Source organism: Pangasianodon hypophthalmus, chromosome 8 (genome assembly GCF_027358585.1).
Source record: "Pangasianodon hypophthalmus isolate fPanHyp1 chromosome 8, fPanHyp1.pri, whole genome shotgun sequence".
Lineage (NCBI taxonomy): Eukaryota > Metazoa > Chordata > Actinopteri > Siluriformes > Pangasiidae > Pangasianodon > Pangasianodon hypophthalmus.
The window spans coordinates 28,244,058-28,263,483 of NC_069717.1; the positions used below are offsets into that span (position 1 = coordinate 28,244,058).

At 40.8% G+C, this 19,426-nt stretch overlaps 1 protein-coding gene across 2 annotated transcripts in view; it reads left to right on the forward strand.

Moving 5' to 3' along the window:
* The window catches only part of si:dkeyp-14d3.1 (transmembrane protein 132C), a 214,835-nt gene that overhangs the window by 145,977 nt on the left and 49,432 nt on the right, over positions 1 to 19,426 (forward strand). For both annotated transcript variants that reach the window (XM_034306290.2, XM_034306291.2), the window contains one exon: positions 16,083 to 16,269. In XM_034306290.2, coding sequence (XP_034162181.2) covers positions 16,083 to 16,269 — 187 coding nt within the window. The remainder of the gene's footprint in view (positions 1 to 16,082; positions 16,270 to 19,426) is intronic.

A 19,426-nucleotide genomic window follows, 5' to 3' on the forward strand; every position in this document is an offset into this window, starting at 1 on the left:
TGCTTACATCCTTCCTCTTCCTGACACACACAGAGCAGTTTAATATCTGATATAGAAGACATTATGATCTTTAAAGCACGGTTAGGATGACAGGTTTGAGGAAGGGATAAAGGAAAAGCAGCGTGCAGGTTTCTCTGTCCACTATAGTGGTTTTTTTATGTCCACATCTCTTCAGGTGAGTCTCTGAGTGTCGTCCATTTCCATATTCTTCTCCGGCAAGTGTTTTTTTTTTTTTTTTTTTTTTTTTTTTTCTGTCCTCCTGCTAATGAGCTATCCACCAGGAGTGATTAAGAAGCTGAAGAGCTCCAGCTGTGAGTTTACATTTACATTTACAGCATTTAGCAAACACTCTTATCCAGAGCGACTTCCAGAAGAGCTGTACAGTCTCCAGTGAAGAACATCCTCACAACAGCCCTGTGGAATTCAGTGAAAGAAAACCTTGAGTTGTGCCAAACCCCTGAGCTAAGCCTCTCCACACTTTTCCTTTTCTCCCTTTTCGTCATCGTTGTTTTAGGGATGATGAGATCCATTGATATAAAGCATCTCACCAAACAAGCAGAAAGCTTTAAGATGATGTAATTTCCATTCCAGCAGTGCAGTGAGTGTGTCAGTCCTCATACTCTTCTTTTCATCTTCAGTTTAATGTCGAACAGCCCTGACACCACGTCTTTACATCATGCCATACACACTTTACAGAGTGTAATCTCTCTATGCAGTCCAACTGAACACCCCATTCCACAGGAAATTTGGTCGGCCATTTTGCTTCTGGTTGCAGAAGACTTTTTACTTTTATTCGTTGTTGGAGGTTTTATTCTGAGTGTGAAATGAGCTTTAACTCAACAGGCAGAGTTGCTCAGTTACGCTGGGTGGAGCTACTGACCCCAGTGGTGCTGTGATTAATATTCAGATAACTTTTTGTTCATATGCTTTGAGTGTAAGAAAAAAAAAAAAACATGAGATTTTTTGGCATTCACGGCTGTTAGACCACAACAAAGGCAAAGACTTCATGTTAATGATGTTAATACAGATAGGTCAGAGTTTAGGAATACTGTCAAACCCTGTTAGAGAGGAGTTAGTATTTGGGTTCGTACAGAAATCTGAGTAGCGTAGAGTATTGTAATGATTTTTAATAATGTGTATTATTTTGAACACATCCACTGCCGCGGCGTTCAGGTTTGCAGTGCCGCTGTCCGTGGTGCTGAAGCGCTGCAATTCCCCCGAGCGCTGACATATTTTCAAGATCTTTTTTTTTTTTTTTTTTAACTTTGATACCGTAGCGCAGTCTGATCTGGTCAGAAGGTGCGGATTATTTCGGACAGTAGTTCCAGCTGTAACATGAACGACATGATTATATTCATACGCTTTGTCCTAATATGTTATCGTTTCTATAGTAACAGCTCATACACAGGGAGTTGTACAGAGAGCGATACACTTAATCTAAGACAAAAACAGATTTAAAAACAAAACATGTTTAACAGAGAGAAATGTATGATCATTGATATGGTGAAGTTTTCTGTAAGGAGAAGTTTATTTTAACATTTATGGAAGGAGTCTTCAGTGTCACAGCGTAACAGTGTAACAGTCACAGCGCTTTGCAAGGTTTCCTTTCTTCAAGACAGAGAGAGAGAGAGAGAGAGAGAGAGAGAGAGAGAGAGAGAGGCTGGTGAGGGAATGACTGTTTATTACGGCTATAACGTAAGTAAGAACAGGAACTCGTTTCTCAGACGTTCCGTAACATTAAATCTAACCTGAAGACAGTTAAAATGCAAACTGTGCCTTTCATCAGCATTCATTAACAAATCGCTGTGGTGTAAGCGGAATAACACACTCCAGACCACACCATGATCCGAGAAAAGTCCACTTCAGGGTGGTAACAGTATCACACCACCTCAGCATGGATTATTTGTGTATAACCACATGATGTGTTGTGTGTTATTCCTTGCTTATCCACCTGCATGTTGGTTAAATGACCATCGTATTGCCAGAAGCATCAACAGGCCTACTTTCATGTGTTTTTCAAGAAATAATCAGTAAAAGATCCAGATATTCAGAAATTCTTTAGATTACTACAAAAACATTGAGTGTGCTTGATTATATAATTGATTAAATGGACTGTCTAGGTTTCGCCACTTATCCTGATAAGGAGCAGATTATATCTCTGTTAGTGATTGGTACTACTGAGTAAAGCCGGCTCGTTTCATGCATGCTTTAAATGAGGCGTTTAAAATAGCTGATTTTTCTGCTAAGTTACCAAAAAAAAAAAAACTTTCGTTTTTCCTCTTTATTCTCTGTTCCCTTTTTTCTACTCCTTCGCTTTGGTTGTGAAGTGTTAGTTGAGGTGTGTGTGTGTGTGTGTGTGTGTGTGTGCACCAATGAATCTGTCAGCCATTAAGGTAAACATTAGAGATAAGTTCATGTTAATCATTTCCCTTGTCTCATCCTCAAATAAGTCAAAATTAGGACACATGAGAGTTTCTCATTTATTATTATTTTTTAAAAATCCAGTCTCTGTTTTTTTGTTTTTTTTTTCTCTGTGAACAACATTGTGTGCTGTAGTCCATCTCTGATGCCCCCATCTGGATGCCCTGCCCAGTGATGGTGGCTATTTTTACTGACAGTGTACTGAGACATGTATAAGCAGCTCTTTCTCTGCTGAGTAAATAGAGGTGTGGTGTTTTGGCATGCAGAGTCATGTGACAGATGGCGCTTGGATTCTATTTGTCATGAGCAAACAGCAGATGTGACATGAACGAACGCAGTAGACGATCAGGACTAAAGCAGCGCTTGAGCTGACTGGACGGAAACAAGTCGTTATATTGGAGCTTTTTTTTTTAAACTCAGGGGTCAAAGCGTAGGCAGATAGAGATTAGGGATTTATCTGATTTATCAGATTGTGAGTGTTGGTTTTGAGCCAGCCTTGTCCTGGATTAGCACTGAATTTACTTGCTTTCATACAAGCTCGTGATGTTGAATTTATTTTATTCTTCTTTATCTACACTCCTCACTGTCTTAACTACGCAACATTCACCTCCACTGATGATGCAGGAATCCAGCCTGAATACTAACACGCCAGTCTCCTGTTTCTCCTCAATCACTCTGTCTGTTTAAACAGCTCAATCATGGACGTTATTTGCGAAGTCTTGCCATCGTCACTTTATACAAATTAGAGTGTTGTTGTATTGCTTGTATTGCTCTGTTTGTCTGATCAACACCAAACACGATTTTATTGAAAAGAACACTTCCATAACACTCAAATTTATATCAGTTTAAAGTTCCTCAGACGGATATGCAAATTGAGTTCATAAGCCACGCCCCTCACCATTAGTACGACTGTATTCATTTCCACTTACTGGAAGGAAACCGAACGTGTGCAGTAAACCTTATTGAATAGGATGCTTTAGGATGAATAGCTAAATGAAGAGCAATCCAAACTCAAGGTCAGAATCAGGTGAAACACTAGAAGCAAGACCAAAATTAGCAAACTAGGAACTACAGTCTTGGAAAAATGAAGGAAACAAAGAGAACGTACACGCCAGCTGAAAACTTAACACCCTAAATTAACCTTTTTTATAAAATGTCAAGCAGTTCAAATTCTACTTAGTGAATTTTTTACTAAATTTATATCAAACTGTCAGATATTTCTCACTGTGATTCAACACTACAGCTGATACTAACACTCGCTAAGTGAAGGAGACACACACGCACACACACACACACACACACACACGCGCATACACACGTCTAACCTCACTGACCCACAGATCACTGACCCTCACACTGATGTCATACACCATTTCTCAATCATGTGTGTGAGTGTGTGAGAGTGTGTGATTTATTCTCTTAAATCACACATTTATTCTCATAAATCACAGCAGTTAAACCCACGCCAGTGCCAAAGTCTCAACATGTGCAGTGAAGAAATGCTGTTAATGCAAATTCTTGGAACATGCGCACACACACACACACACACACTTTTACGTACAGAGTCTGTGACTACAATTCAGTTCCAACGAACAATCAAAGATATTTCAATCAAAGCTCTTGAGTTTTAAAGCTTGTGAAATTATGTAAATAGTGACATGATCATGACTTGAACAATTCTCAGAACAATATCAGAGAAATATCAGAGAAATATTAGAACAATATCAGAGAAATATCAGAGAAATATCAGAACAATATCATAGAAATATCAGAACAATATCAGAGAAATATCAACAATATCAGAGAAATATCAGAACAATATCAGAGAAATATCAGAGAAATATCAGAACAATATCAGAGAAATATCAGAGAAATATCAGAACAATATCAGAGAAATATCAGAGAAATATCAGAGTTTACGTGTTTTTACGAAACTTTACAGTCACTGCTGCAGATTTACAAATTCACTATGCATTTACAGTTTGTAAAATAATCATTTCATCAATGCGTATTATAGTCTGATTCCTTTCGACAGGAAAATAATGTGTAAATATCCTCCTGTTCGTCTATTCATTTCAAGCTCATCCAGTGCCTTGCGTAAGTATTCACCCCCTTGAACTTTTCCATATTGTGTAGTGTTACAACCTGGAACTGACATTTACTTAATTGAGATTATACTGTATGTCATGGATCTACGCAGAACAGCCCATAATACTGAGCACGGTGTTGAGGGATACCCTCGTCCTCTCGGTTGCTCCTCTGGACAGAGCCGCAGTTCTGTTTTTTTAATAAGGAATGTAATGTCACTCTGGGTGATTATCAAAGTTTGTGATTTTTTTATTTTTATAAACAACTCTGACTGAACATTTTGCAGAACTTTACTTAGATAGCTCCTTGGGCTTCATGATGCTGTTTGTGTCAGTAACAAACTCTGGGTTCTTCCAGGAACAGCTTTATTTATACTGAGATCATGTGACACTTAATTCAACTAATGATGTCACTTCTGACTGCACCAGAAGTAAGTTAGTGGGATGAATACTTACGCAATCACAACTTTTATTTTATTTGTAAATAATTTTGCTAAATATATCGACCACACGCCCACACACACACACACACACACACACACACAGGCATTTCAGTTCCAGGTTATAACACTACGCAATATGGAGAAGCTGCAGGGGGGTGAATACTTATGCACAGCACTGTATCATGTTTTGCTCTGTAATAACTGCAAAACCCAAGTAACGGGATCTAACTGAAGCATGCTTATTACACTGCTGTGCACACACACACACACACACATGCGCACACACACACATGCACACACACACACACACACACACACACACACATAGAGGCCACCTGATTGGGAAAGCTATTTCTCTCTCAGTAAATAGAGCACGGCTCCTGCTCTCTGTCTTTGTCTCTCACTCGTCCCTCTCCCCAGAGGCCTTCAAACACTCAATCTGCCTAACAACAGTGTGTGTGTGCGTGTGTGTGTGTGTGAGTGTGTGTGTGAGTGTGTGTGTGAGTGTGTGTGTGAGTGTGTGTGTGAGTGAGTGTGTGAGTGTATGTGATGGACTCTATCACTGTAACATTTCCTACTATTCTTCTGTTTCCTGTCCATCTTTCATTCAAGTTCCACTGTTTCTTTTCTCCTCGTCTCTCCATGTTTGTCTCTCTTTCATTCCGAGAGGAAATCAAAATATTCCCCTGAGACCAGGACACTGAAAGGCTCTCTCTCTCTCTCTCTCTCTCTCTCTCTCTCTCTCTCTCTTTCCTTCTTTCTGAGTCTTCTAGTCTCTCTCCTTCAATCTTTCGTTCCACCCTGTCTTTATAATTCAAATTAAACTAAATTGAATTGAATATCTTTCACTCCTTTTCTTTGTGTTTTTCTCTCTGTCTCTCTGTTTATCTCTCTATCTCTCTTTTGCTTACTGTCTCTCTCTCTTTCTTGTCTTCTTCTATCTCTCTGTTTTATTCCTCCTCATGCTTTCTCTTCTTTGTTTCCTTTTCTTCGTTTTCTTTCTTTCTCCCTCAGTCCTCCTGCTCTTTCTGCTGTCCCTCGTTCTTTTCTTATTTTATTCTCTCTGTCTTCTTATTTATTCTGTCCCATGTTTCTTTTTTGTTTACTTTCTAGATTGATCATTTGTCGTTCCTTCTTTATCCTCTCCTCTGTCTTACTCTGTCTCCTGCTCAAATCTTCCGCCTCTTCTCCCTCTATCTCTGCCTCTCTCTCGTTTTTTGCTTTTCTTATTTTTTTCTTTGATATTTCATCTTATTCTCCTTTCTTTTGTCTTGATCTATTCTCTTTATCTTCTTATCTGTCCTGTTTCCCTTCTCTCTCTCTCCTTTTCTTCTTCCTTTCTTGTCCATCTTTCTGTTTTGCCTGCTCTGTTTTATTACTCTTTTCTTGATCTTTTCCCTCATTCTTTTCTTCTTCCATTCTGTATTTTATTCTCCTGTCTATCTTTCCCTTTCTTCTCTCTCTATCAGAATCTGATAGTTTTGTCATCTCTCATTTTCTCTCGTCTTTTCTTTCTTTCTTTCTCATCCCTCTTTGCTTTATTGTCCATTTTTTCATCTTTTCCCTTCTCTGAACGTTCTTTTTCTTACACTTGCTTTGTTGTGTTACTTTTTCCTTAACATTAATATGGATTTGTGTAGAAGGAGTTTTTGCCTACTTGGTGTGACCTTGTGTGTTTTTTTTTTTCTCTCATTTACGGTGTCATGATGTGTGTGTGTGTGTGTGTGTGTGTGTGTGGGTGTCAGAGATAAGAATCCTCTCACAGTCTATCACAAGTTTTATTTCTTTCTTTGTCCCTCTTGCTCTGTCCCCATCTCTCTCTTTCAGTGTGTGTGTGTGTGTGTGTGTGTGTGTGTGTGTGTGTGTGTGTGTGCGTGTGTGTGCGTGTGAGAGACAGTGAGCACTAAATCAATGTTGTAATTCAGCTCCTTTATTCTGTACTGTTGTGCCTCAAGTAAGTCAAATTATTCCCTAGCCTACAATTTCCACCATTATTATATAAGAAATGCTCTCTTATGGGGTGTACAGGTGTGTGTGTGTGTGTGTGTGTGGGTGTGTGTGTGTGTGTGTGTGTGTCCTGACCTTGACGAAAGAACTTTTTGGATCTCTTAATGTTTCTTTTTTTCAGAGCCTCAGTGGAACCTAAAGCATTATTATTATTCTCCCTGGTCAGAGCATGCTGACACACACACACCCACACACACACCCACACACGCGCACACACACACACCCACACACACACCCACACACGCGCACGCACACACACACACACACGCACACACACACACACACACACACACACACACCCACACACACACACACACACACACATCCACATCCCATATGAAAGGAAACAAATTGGCTTTTTACTTCATATACCTGCGAAATGTCAAGTGTAATGGAAAACATGTATACATACAGGTGTGTGTTTATTGTGTGTGTGTGTGTGTGTGTTTATTGTGTGTGTGTGTGTGTGTGTGTGTGTGTGTGCAGACTCACCTGACCAGGGAGAATAAAAATAATGCTTTAGGCGCTACTGAGGCTTGTGTGAAACAAAAGTAAAGTGTTTTCAACTATTGTGAGAAATTAAAGCAGCAACAAATCTGACAGTGGAGATACAGACCATCGATTTATGACACACACACACACACACTCACACTCACACACACACACACACACACACTCACACACACACACACACAAAGGTTCCTGAAATCTCCAGCACTGTCCAGATGAAGGGATTTTTGACTGATGACAGTAAACTTTCATCATCTTCCTGAAGCCGACAGTATTGTATTGTTATATATTAATGAGCAGGTAACGCTACTGACTACTGACTTTAATAATCAGGACAAGAACCTTCTAGAAATTCACTCTGAAGAAATGTAAAGAACGTTAAGACTAAAGAAGTTCAGGCTTAAAGAAAACAAATTCCTGCAAATTTGAAGAAAGTAATGAAACATAGACTCAACAAAAATCCTAGAAATTCAGCCTGAATGAATATAGACTTCAGGTCTATAAGAAATTCTTATAAATTCAGCCACACATTCCCAGAGTAAAGACATTCCTGAAAATTCAGATCCTAAGAATTCCCAAATTAAGGAAATCCAGGTTAAATAAATTCTTAACCATTCTGTCTAGATAAATCCCAGCTGAACTATTCCTAGACATATGGCTAAATACTTCGAGAGTAAGGAAAGATGCTTTTAGCAGAAAGACTGACTCTGATAAAACTGACTCTGGTAACGAGACTGACTCTGATAAAAACACTGACTCTGATAACGAGACTGACTCTGATAAAACTGACTCTGATAACGAGACTGACTCTGATAAAACTGACTCTGATAACGAGACTGACTCTGATAACGAGACTGATTCTGATAAAACTGACTCTGGTAACGAGACTGACTCTGATAAAAACACTGACTCTGGTAACGAGACTGACTCTGATAAAAACACTGACTCTGATAACGAGACTGACTCTGATAAAAACACTGACTCTGATAACGAGACTGACTCTGATAAAACTGACTCTGATAACGAGACTGACTCTGATAACGAGACTGACTCTGATAAAACTGACTCTGGTAACGAGACTGACTCTGATAAAAACACTGACTCTGATAACGAGACTGACTCTGATAAAACTGACTCTGATAACGAGACTGACTCTGATAACGAGACTGACTCTGATAATGAGACTGACTCTGATAACGAGACTGACTCTGATAAAAAGACTGACTCTGGTAACGAGACTGACTCTGATAAAAACACTGACTCTGATAACGAGACTGACTCTGATAAAAACACTGACTCTGATAACGAGACTGACTCTGATAATGAGACTGACTCTGATAATGAGACTGACTCTGATAACGAGACTGACTCTGATAATGAGACTGACTCTGATAACGAGACTGACTCTGATAAAACTGACTCTGATAACGAGACTGACTCTGATCACAGGACTGACTCTGATCACAGGACTGACTCTGATAACGAGACTGACTCTGATAAAACTGACTCTGATAACTGGACTGACTGTGATAAAAAGACTGACTCTGATCACAGGACTGACTCTGATCACAGGACTGACTCTGATAACGAGACTGACTCTGATAAAACTGACTCTGATAACTGGACTGACTGTGATAAAAAGACTGACTCTGATCACAGGACTGACTCTGATCACAGGACTGACTCTGATAACGAGACTGACTCTGGTAAAACTGACTCTGATCTCAGGACTGATAATGGCACAGTGAGGACAGTTTGAATTAATGGCTCTCAGCAGAGAAAAGCCCTGAGATATCTGATCTCAGCAGGGAGAGGGTTTATTTAGTCCGTCTCTGTCTCTGTACCCACGCTGCTGTTTAAATCTGCTCGCTGATCTGATGCCTCCCACAGAGAGTGGTTCAGTCCCGCGGCTCCTGATCCTGAGCATAGATGTTAAAACACTTACAGTACATTTCCATAAATTAACAGTTTTTAAATTTTATTTCCGTATCTGTTGCTAATATAAAATCAAAAAGAGCAGATAACTAGACGCAGAGTTCAAATGTACGTTCAGCATTTTTACATCCACGTTTCCTCATCTAGTTAGATATTATTTGTGAGCGCAAAAGAAAACACCCTCACTCTTTTGAGATTTTAAACCGTACTCGTTGTACTGAACTGAACTGAATTCCGTGTTCATATTACTGAACGGAGAATTACCTCAGAAGAGGGTTTTTTTTTAGCAAAGTCAAAAATGTTCGCTGAGTGCATCGTATCGTTGAGAACTGCTTTTCATTTATCAAGTTCATTCTGTCAACAACAGTGATATGAGTCCAGTGCAGTGTGTGTGTGTGTGTGTGTGTGTGTGTGTGTGTGTGTGTGTGTGTATGTGTGTGTGCTTACTGACTGAGCTGCTAGCTCTTAAAAGACTCAAATCATTTAATGTGTGTGTGTGTGTGTGTGTGTGTGTTGTACACTGTATAACCTGTCCAAAAGGGTGTCCAGAAAAATCAGGAACCAACAGGAGTTAAAGTACATATACGTGGTTTTATATGTATTATTTATTTTATATTTACTTCTTTATTTACACTTCTATTTATTTTTGTCTTTACAGGAGAAAATGGCATTAACATCGGGATGAAAGGGTAGAGATGGTGCTTCTTGGTACTCTCATTGGTTCCTGACTTTTCAGACACCCTGTATAAAGCTTCACATCATATCACATATTCACATCAAAGCATAGATTTCTCAAACAGCTAAATTAGTGTAATTTGGGGTTAGTTTGTGTTTGATCAAATACAGTTTTTGGTAATGTGCTGATTTACTAAGATCCTAAATACCAAACGCTAACTTTTCCCAACATGGACACAGAATTGGGCGTGTTGCAGGGGATTTATAAAGAATAACGGTGAACGTCACGTGTGAAGTAAGGATAGAAAACGATATGTAAGAGAGGGTTTTAATAGCAGCATGTGCTGTTAGTTTCTGTAGCTGTGAAAATTCAGATCTCTAACAGACTCCTGCGTAAATCAAACTGAAATTAAATTCAACTGCACATCTGATATGACACCAAATAAAGGCTGTGAGTTGCATCGGAAAACTGCTAAATACAAATACGCACGCAAAATAAAACTGTGTATTCTGTTCATTAAAAACATCAGTAAAGTTTAATACTTAATATTTATCAAGTATTTTCTGAAACTTTAGTCATTTTTGAGATCCTCGCCCTGTTTTCACATTTGTCCCTACGTTTGTCACTAGTGGGCGTGGCATTTCCAGTGTTTTTTTTTTTTTTTTTTTTAGCTCCATGAGAAAAAGGCAATAGCCAAAATGTGTAGCCACCAGCCCATCATACGATTTATACACTACTTATGTTTAAAAACTTTGATTTTGCACGTTACGTCCTCGTCTTTGTACTTAGCTTCATTCTCAGATTAGCAAAGCAAGCTAACTGTACTAGCTACATTCAGCCACCAGAGGCACCAACGATCTCTGCTACTTCCTTCCAAGCTTTCTTTCTTCATAATGTCATAGTGTTGTATATGACAGGATAAGAAGAAACCATTGTTTTTCTTCTTTTCAGGTTTTTCGGAAGGTTGGAAGTAAAGTTGTGAGTGCGGAACTAAAGAAACATCGCACCACAGAAATCACAGGATTGTTCCGAGGAATCATTCGAGGCGTTGTTTGGATTTGTTGATTTAACAATCATTCCTAATTTGATAGTATTGAGAAAAAAACCTCATATCTCGCTGCTGAAATCGCGGCTCCGTGTTAAGCGTGTATGTAGAAGATGAACGATCGTCTGTCGCTCACTAGTGTGAATGTAGTGTAAGGCATTAACTTTGTAAAACTTTGCATGATTAAAACATTGTGATAGCATGGTGTCTTCATCTGACAGAAATGTACAGGCCCTCATTATTGCTAACTCTGATTATTAGCATTGACTCCACCATGCACTTTGCACTTTGAGGTCCAGACGCCCCACTTTAAGGCATACATGTGCTATTTTGCTCATGTGAAAGATGTGATCCTGTGTACGCCCTGTTAGTGCGTTTGTTTTTGCAGGAGTTTTTGCAGGAGTTAGCGTCTCAGAGTAAAAGATCCAGCAGAGCGGTAGCTTTAAACAGGAGCGAGTGGTGCAGTGATGGAGAGAGGAAGCTCTAAGCTGGAGTGGATCAGCACATCAACAGGAAGTGCTTTAATGGTGTGGAGGAGGGATCGGTGCTGTAGAACCTCAGAACCTCACTCTGTATCCTCCAGCCTGGGATTTTAGGGATTTCATCACTGCTACAGTGTCGCATCATTAAACGCGTAACGCTCAGCTGGGATAACGCAGACGTCCATTTTTCATTATTCTGCAGGAGAGTGCTGGATTCTGATTGGCCAGAAGGTACAAGTATCCTGATTCCCGATTGGTCCGCTGTACAAGTCCCTGTGAATGAGCTGTTACTATAGAAACGATGACGTATAAGAAGGAGGGCATTAATATAAACCTGTCGTTCGTGTTACAGCCGGAACTACAGTCCAAGCCACGCTGTTATACAAAAATACCGCACACCTTCTGACCAATCAGATTCAAGCGTTCAACTGCGCCGTGGTATAATTTTATATTAATGTGTTTTTCAAATGCATTATCGTTTCTATAGTAACTATTTGAATGGATTTAAAAAAACTGTGTAGTTGTTGACATGATGAGATTTTCCTCTTGGAAGGAAACGCTGATTTAACCTTTCTGGAAGGAGTCTCCAGTGTCAGTGCTTTATAACAGAGGAGAGGTTTTCTCACATCTTCAGGATTTTACGCTTTGTAGTTTCTTGGTAATAAATTCATGAATATTTGATTTGTAGACTCTGATGCAGTGAAATGAGTGGAAACAATTATACATGAGTCAATATTTCATTTTTTTACACATAATTTTATGAAATAAAACAATTGATTTCCTATTTTACTGCATGCCAAGAAGAACAAAAATTAATTATAAATATAGTAAATATAAAAGTAGGTTTTTATGATTTGACATTTGTGATTATAAAATGGAAGATTGTTGTTTTTTTTTTTCTTTCTCCTGAATAATCAAATACTAACAAGAAATACAGAATGACCAGAAAGTTCACGGACCGTACACAGATTCATTTCCCCTTGTTTTTCTTCTTCTCCATTTTCCCCCTGTTCCTCCGCTCCACTCTTCCATCACTTCACAGAAATGTTCTTTCTCTCAGCTCAGCTGTAAAACCCTCTGCAGCTCTTTTTCCCCTTCTATACTTAGGAAGGAGAAAGTGCCAGTCGAGCAACTCGCTCATACCCCACACCTCTCTACCTCTCTACCTCTCTACCTCTCTACCCCCTCCTTTCACCTGCCATCCTCTGTTCCGTCACCGCTCGCTGCAGTTCTGCCTGCAAGAGAACTTTTTATTGTTTCAAAGTCATCGCCTCCCTCCCTCTCTCTCTCTCTCTCTCTCTCTCTCTCTCTCCCCTTCTCTCTCTCTCTCTCTCTCTCTCTCTCCCCTTCTCTCTCTCTCCCCTTCTCTCTCTCTCTCTCCCCATCTCTCTCTCTCTCCCTCTCTCTCTCTCTCTCTCTCTCGCTCTCCCTCTCTCTCCCCTTCTCTCTCTCTCTCTCTCTCTCTCTCTCTCCCCTTCTCTCTCTCTCTCTCTCTCTCTCTCTCCCCTTCTCTCTCTCTCCCCCTTCTCTCTCTCTCTCTCCCCATCTCTCTCTCTCTCCTCCCTCTCTCTCTCTCTCTCGCTCTCCCTCTCTCTCCCCTTCTCCCTCTCTCTCCCTCTCTCTCCCCTTCTCTCTCTCTCTCTCTCTCTCTCTCTCCCCTTCTCTCTCTCTCTCACTCTCTCTCTCTCTCACTCTCTCTCTCCCTCTCTCTCTCTCCCTCTCTCTCTATCTCCCTCTCTCCCTCTCTCCCTCTCTCTTTCTACACACACACACACACACACACACACACACACACACACACCCGGCCCCGATCTCTCCCACTGCTCCTATCAAAGAGAGATGCAAATTTCTCTTGTTTTGTTAGAGGACAAATATTGTCATGTTGGAATTGTACTTTTGCTTGCTCAGACGTTTTGCTTTAGCTCTGATGGACTGCTTACATAAGCGTTTAGAACTCGGCTGATGTCCCAAATGCTGCCGTATTTCACACACTTTAATGTGCACTTCTGCTGTAAGTGGAAACCGCTGCACTTTCTCCTCCGTCCTAATTGACATAAATCTGAAATATGAATGATTACTAAGAGGTCACACTGCGTCTGCAGCGTCCACTGTAGCTGAATTCACTTACATAACACCACTTGGAGCAGTGTGTGTGTGTGTGTGTGTGTGTGTGTGTGTGTGAGATGTGGGACCGGGCTCTCTGTCGTCTTCACGTCATTTGAAATTCTGGGCTAGCACTGGGAACACAGTAAACTGAAACAGCGGATATAAAGTGCTGTATTTCCTCACAGTTCCGCCGTTATATACGCGCTCATGTCCTGACATTAAAGCTGACATTTTGATTTTGAACATTTCGAACTTCACACTCATTGTTTCTCCGCAAAGCTAACATGGTGCAGCAGAACAGAGGCAAAACTGAACTTTCTGGCTTATACAATGAACTTCTTCTCTCAAGAAAGTGGTGTAGCTCGTACAGCTGTACAGAATGCGAATGATTGACTCAGGCTCCGCCCACACACCACACACACACACACACACACACACACACGTGTATATTTCTGTGTGTTTTGGCCTCTCATCCACAGAAATTGTGGGTCACTGAAAACAAAAACTTTCTCAGAAATAATTCTCCAAGTTCTTGTGAAATGTTCGCTGTTTCCCAGCGTGGACAGGGCAGCGTGAAGACGTGACGGCGTGACCCTGCGTGTGTTTTACGTGTGTTTTCGTGTTGTGAAGGTGCTACTCTGTTCATCGTGGCTGTTGATCAGGTCGTTACTTTGCGCTCTGTAATTTCTTGTGTATGATACGTGACTGCAGTTTCATTTCCTTCAGCAGCACACATTCCCTCCCTGCTCTCACCTGTCTTTATTTACGGATTTGTGTTCACTTCCTTTCTTACTTTTTTCAGATTTAATATTTCTTTTGTTAACACTATTAATATGAAATGACTGAGTTTCACAAAAGTTTCAGTAAATTTGTGTGTAAAGAAAAAAATACACAGCTATTTAACCTTGAGAGTGTAATTCTGCATTAAAGTGCAGAGACTCATCGCCATTTATGTGATTTAAACCCGATCAAGTGGAGCAGACGTTATTCTTCTTAAAATACAAATACATCTGTTCATATACAGCGCGATAAATAAAGTCTGTTATCTGTTTTCCTCTCTTCTCCTCTCTTCTCTTCTCTTCTCTTCTCTTCTCTTCTCTTCACTTCTCTCTTTGCTTCTCTTCTCCTCTTTTCTCTTCTCCTCTCCTCTCTCCTCTCTTTGCTTCTCCTTTCTTCGCTTCTCCTCTCTTCTCTTCTACCCTCCTCTCCTCTCTTCTCCTCTCTTCTCCCCTCCTCTCCTCTCCACTCTTCTCCTCTCTTCTCCTCTCCTCTCTTCTCCTCTCTTCTCCCCTCCTCTCCTCTCCTCTCCTCTCCACTCTTCTCCTCTCTTCTCCTCTCCACTCTTCTCCTCTCTTCTCCCCTCCTCTCCTCTCCTCTCCTCTCCACTCTTCTCCTCTCTTCTCCTCTCCTCTCCTCTCTTCTCCTCTCTTCTCCTCTCTTCTCCTCTCCTCTCTTCTCCTCTCCTCTCCTCTCCTCTCCACTCTTCTCCTCTCTTCTCCTCTCCACTCTTCTCCTCTCTTCTCCTCTCCTCTCTCCTCTCTTTGCTTCTCCTTTCTTCGCTTCTCCTCTCTTCTCTTCTCCTCTCTTCTCCCCTCCTCTCCTCTCCACTCTTCTCCTCTCTTCTCCTCTCCTCTCCTCTCCCCTCCTCTCCTCTCCTCTCTTCTCTTCTCTTCTCCTCTCCTCTCTTCTCCTCTCTTCTCCTCTCCTCTCCTCTCCACTCTTCTCCTCTCTTCTCTTCTCCTCTCCCCTCCTCTCCTCTCTTCTCCTCTCCTCTCTTCTCCTCTCTTCTCCTCTCCTCTCCTCTCCACTCTTCTCCTCTCCTCTCCTCTCCTCTCCTCTTGTTAATCTTTTGTAATAGTTGTAGTGTTCTGTGCTGGTTGCTTTATTTGCGTTATTCTCGCTCCTGTTTGACTTCTCCTGATCCTCCTGTGTTTTGTCTCTCAGTGTGAGTGTTAATGGTGTGTGACGTGTTTTGACACACATTCAGGTTTTAATCATGAGGTCATGTCGCACTTCAAAGCTTTAAAAGTAAAAGGTAAAAGGTGCTCGGTTCAGTCAGAGCTTTGTGTCTGGGATCATTAAAACATAAAAGAGGGTTTTTTTTTTTTTTTTTGAGTTTTTACAGTGTGAAAAAGCAACTAATGAAAGAATTTTTTCACTTTTAGTCATTTCAGAAGGATTTCTTCTGTAGTGTACTGAAATGAAAATAAACTGATATTATTTCCTGTCTGTTTCTTCTCGCTTTGTCTCGTTGTGGATTAAGATCAGGTTTTTATCGCATGACTGTTACATAAATATTAGGAGTTACTGTGGTCAGTGCAATTGATGTGGCTGTGTGTGTGTGTGTGTGTGTGTGTGTGTGTGTGTCAGGGTGGAGCCCGGGTGGCAGCGGGTGGTGCAGGTGGATCTGGAGATGGATGTGATGGTGGACTCAGTGGGCAGTGGGCTGATCTCGTGGATGGTGGAGTATCCGGGCATCAGAGCGACATCCGACGAAACCGAGACAAAAATCCACATCGTCCAGAGAGAGCTGTCCGGCATCGTCCCTCTCGCCATGGTGAGCCGTCTCTCATTCACACACACACACACACACACACACACACACACACACACACATATTACACCAGTCATGTACAATCATCTTCACATGTCGGTGAGTCAGCATCAGCTATTTCTCAAACCAGATTCAACCCTCACTAGTTTAATGAGGATTTAATGAAGTAAAAGAAATAAAGCATGAGATAAGATCACAGAATGAGCGCGTGGTGGTGTGACGGGAATGTTCATGTTATCATCATGACCATGAAAAAAAGGGGTGGAGTTAAAACATAATCAACAGTTGCATCTGGGTGATAGCCAATCAGATCAGCTCCTCTGATTGCCTTTAAACAGCTTCTCTGATTGGCTGACGTTTTCATAATGATTCATGAGAATATGTTAGAGTTTTGTTTTCTCATGGAGGAATTAGCCGATATATTCAGTACGGTGACAGGAAATGTAATGCGTCTGGTATCGAATTCATTTTGTCACACATTCTATTGATTCTGTTAAGGATATGATGTTTTGTGTGTGATGATGCGTCAACAGTCTGATTCATGCTCATACGCGTTATGGATAGAATATTTAAATAAGCTGTTTTTAGTTAATATTCGGGGGAAATCAGAAGCAAACTGTATCTCAGTGGGCTTTACACAGCCTTATTCATCAACAGCCTCCGTGAAGAAGAGGGTAGAAAGCCACTGAGGGGCATTTGAAGAAAGTTGGCTCACAAATACACAAATATATTACAGATTAAACTCTTATAATGCCGCATAATAAACAAGGAAAGAACACTCAGGAGCACAGAGGAACCGCAGAGCATCAACAACAGCAGTGGTGTGGGCGTGTCCTATATTTAGTTTACTCCTGGTTGCCATGGTTTCAATGATAACACCAGAATAGTGCAATATTAAACAAGAACCTATAATAAGCCATTAAGTTTAGTTCTCACTAAAAATACACTTCTGGAGGAAATGATTGTGCTTTACATTTTGCTCTGCGTGATTTCTGCTGCTTATTTTACACGCCTAAGGGCTTGCTGTACAGAAAGATTACGGCAAAAACACTAACGCTCTTCTGTTTTGGATAAATAAAACACGTCTACGTCAAATGTGGAATATTTTCTAAAAACTATTTCATGAAAATGTTTCACGAGCGAGGGGAAAACAGAAACGCGCGAAACTGCCTCACTCTGATTGGTAGTCGCTTATTCTCTTCTCATCTCATACATATAAAGTTAAACTTCTCCCAACTTGGTCACGTCACTTGCTCCGCCCACGTTTGCACCGCTAATACTCGCTCTGCCTCCCGTTGTCCGAAATCTCCAGCTCTCACTGAAATGGACGGCTCTCTGCGGGTGTGAGTGCGGGGTTAGCGTGGAGGATCAGCAGTGCTGCAGTCATTACACACGACTCTGACTGAGGCTCTCTTCAGTAAATGAAGGAAACATCAGCAGGGGGTCCAGAGTTTAGTGTTAAAGCAGCGTTTTTATGGAAGCTTTAAGAGCCTCAGACACACAACGTTCCAGACTAGATTAAAGGCCGAACTTCCCTTTTATTCTTTTACTATTTCTGTCTTTGCGGAGCTGCGTGAGATCCTATACAGACGTAACGCTCTGGATGTAGATGCGTCCATGTAATGAAGTAAAGGTCTTTTAGGGTTTGTGGGAAAATAATGAGCGAGATCAGAGCTTGTGTGATGGACGCTGTGTAATACCAACCCAGTCTCACAGAAAAACATTCACACGCAGCTAATCTCCAGCACTTTTTATATACGTTGAATATCAATGTTCTGTCACAAGCGTATGTTGCTTAGCAACGTCTCAAACGTTCGCTCAAATGCTCTGTATGTCACGTTCTGCACCACCATACTTTAACCACGAGCATCTCTAGCACTACAATATTTAAATCAGACTGATAAGAAATAAATCATTTTACATCTTTTATAGACATGTTGAGCGTGTCTGTTTTTTTAGACATGTTGAGCAGTTGACACACTACAGTAACACAGATAGTTTTTAGCCTGTAAATTCTTTAGGCTTCTGAGAATACAGAAACTTTCCACATTTTTATAAAATACCATGTGACAATTGTGCATTATCATGTGAATTGCGGCGTCTGATACATTGCTGTGCACCTCCTCACATTGAAGTCGAATCGTATTGGTGCTGATTCGAATCATATTGGATCAAGTCGAATCACACTGGTGCTGAATCAAATCATATTGGATCAAGTCGAATCACACTAGTGCTGAATCGAATCATGTTGGAACAAGTCGAATCGCATTGGTGCTGAATCGAATCATATTGGTGCTGAATTGAATCATATTTGTGCTGAATTGAATCATATTGGATAAAACTGAATCATATTGGTGCTGAATCGAATCATATTAGATCAAACTGAATCATATTGGTGCTGAATCGAATCAAACTGAATCATATTGTTGCTGAATCGAGTCCTACTGGATCAAGTCGACTCACACTGGTGGTGAATCAAATCATACTGATGCTGAATCAAATCATATTGGACAAATTCAATCATATTGGTGCTGAATCACCTCATATTGGATTAAGTCAAATCATATTGGTGCTTAATTGAATCATATTGGATGTGCTGAATCAAATCATATTTAATCATATTTAATCATATTGGTGATATGTTGCTATGCATCATATGCTTTTTCCAGAATGTTGATCATCCACGTATAGATGGTGCTGCAGATACGTTGCATGCGGAAACTGGGTTGGTAATACTGCAGCAGCAGTGTAAGGGTACAGGTTCTGCTACAGATTGTTTTGGTACGTCGTAACTTTCTGTACCTTGTAGCTGTTAGCACTGCGGTTTCCTCTCTCACCTCCTACATGTTACACTGCTGCTAAAATGGAAACACTGTCGTGTAGCTCTCACATCAGAGCTGTCACAGCTGCGTACTCAGAGAGAGAGAGAGAGAGAGAGAGAGAGAGAGCGAGCGAGAGAGAGAGAGAGCGAGCGAGAGAGAGAGAGAGCGAGAGAGAGCGAGCGCGAGAGAGAGAGAGAGAGAGAGAGATCCACTTGTATCTGTAAAACACATGCACACTACACACACAAACTACTGTACAAAGAATAAACTTCCATATAATAACCTGCTCATTGATTGTCATATGGTGGTGCCTTTTCAGGGGGCCAATACTTTGTGCA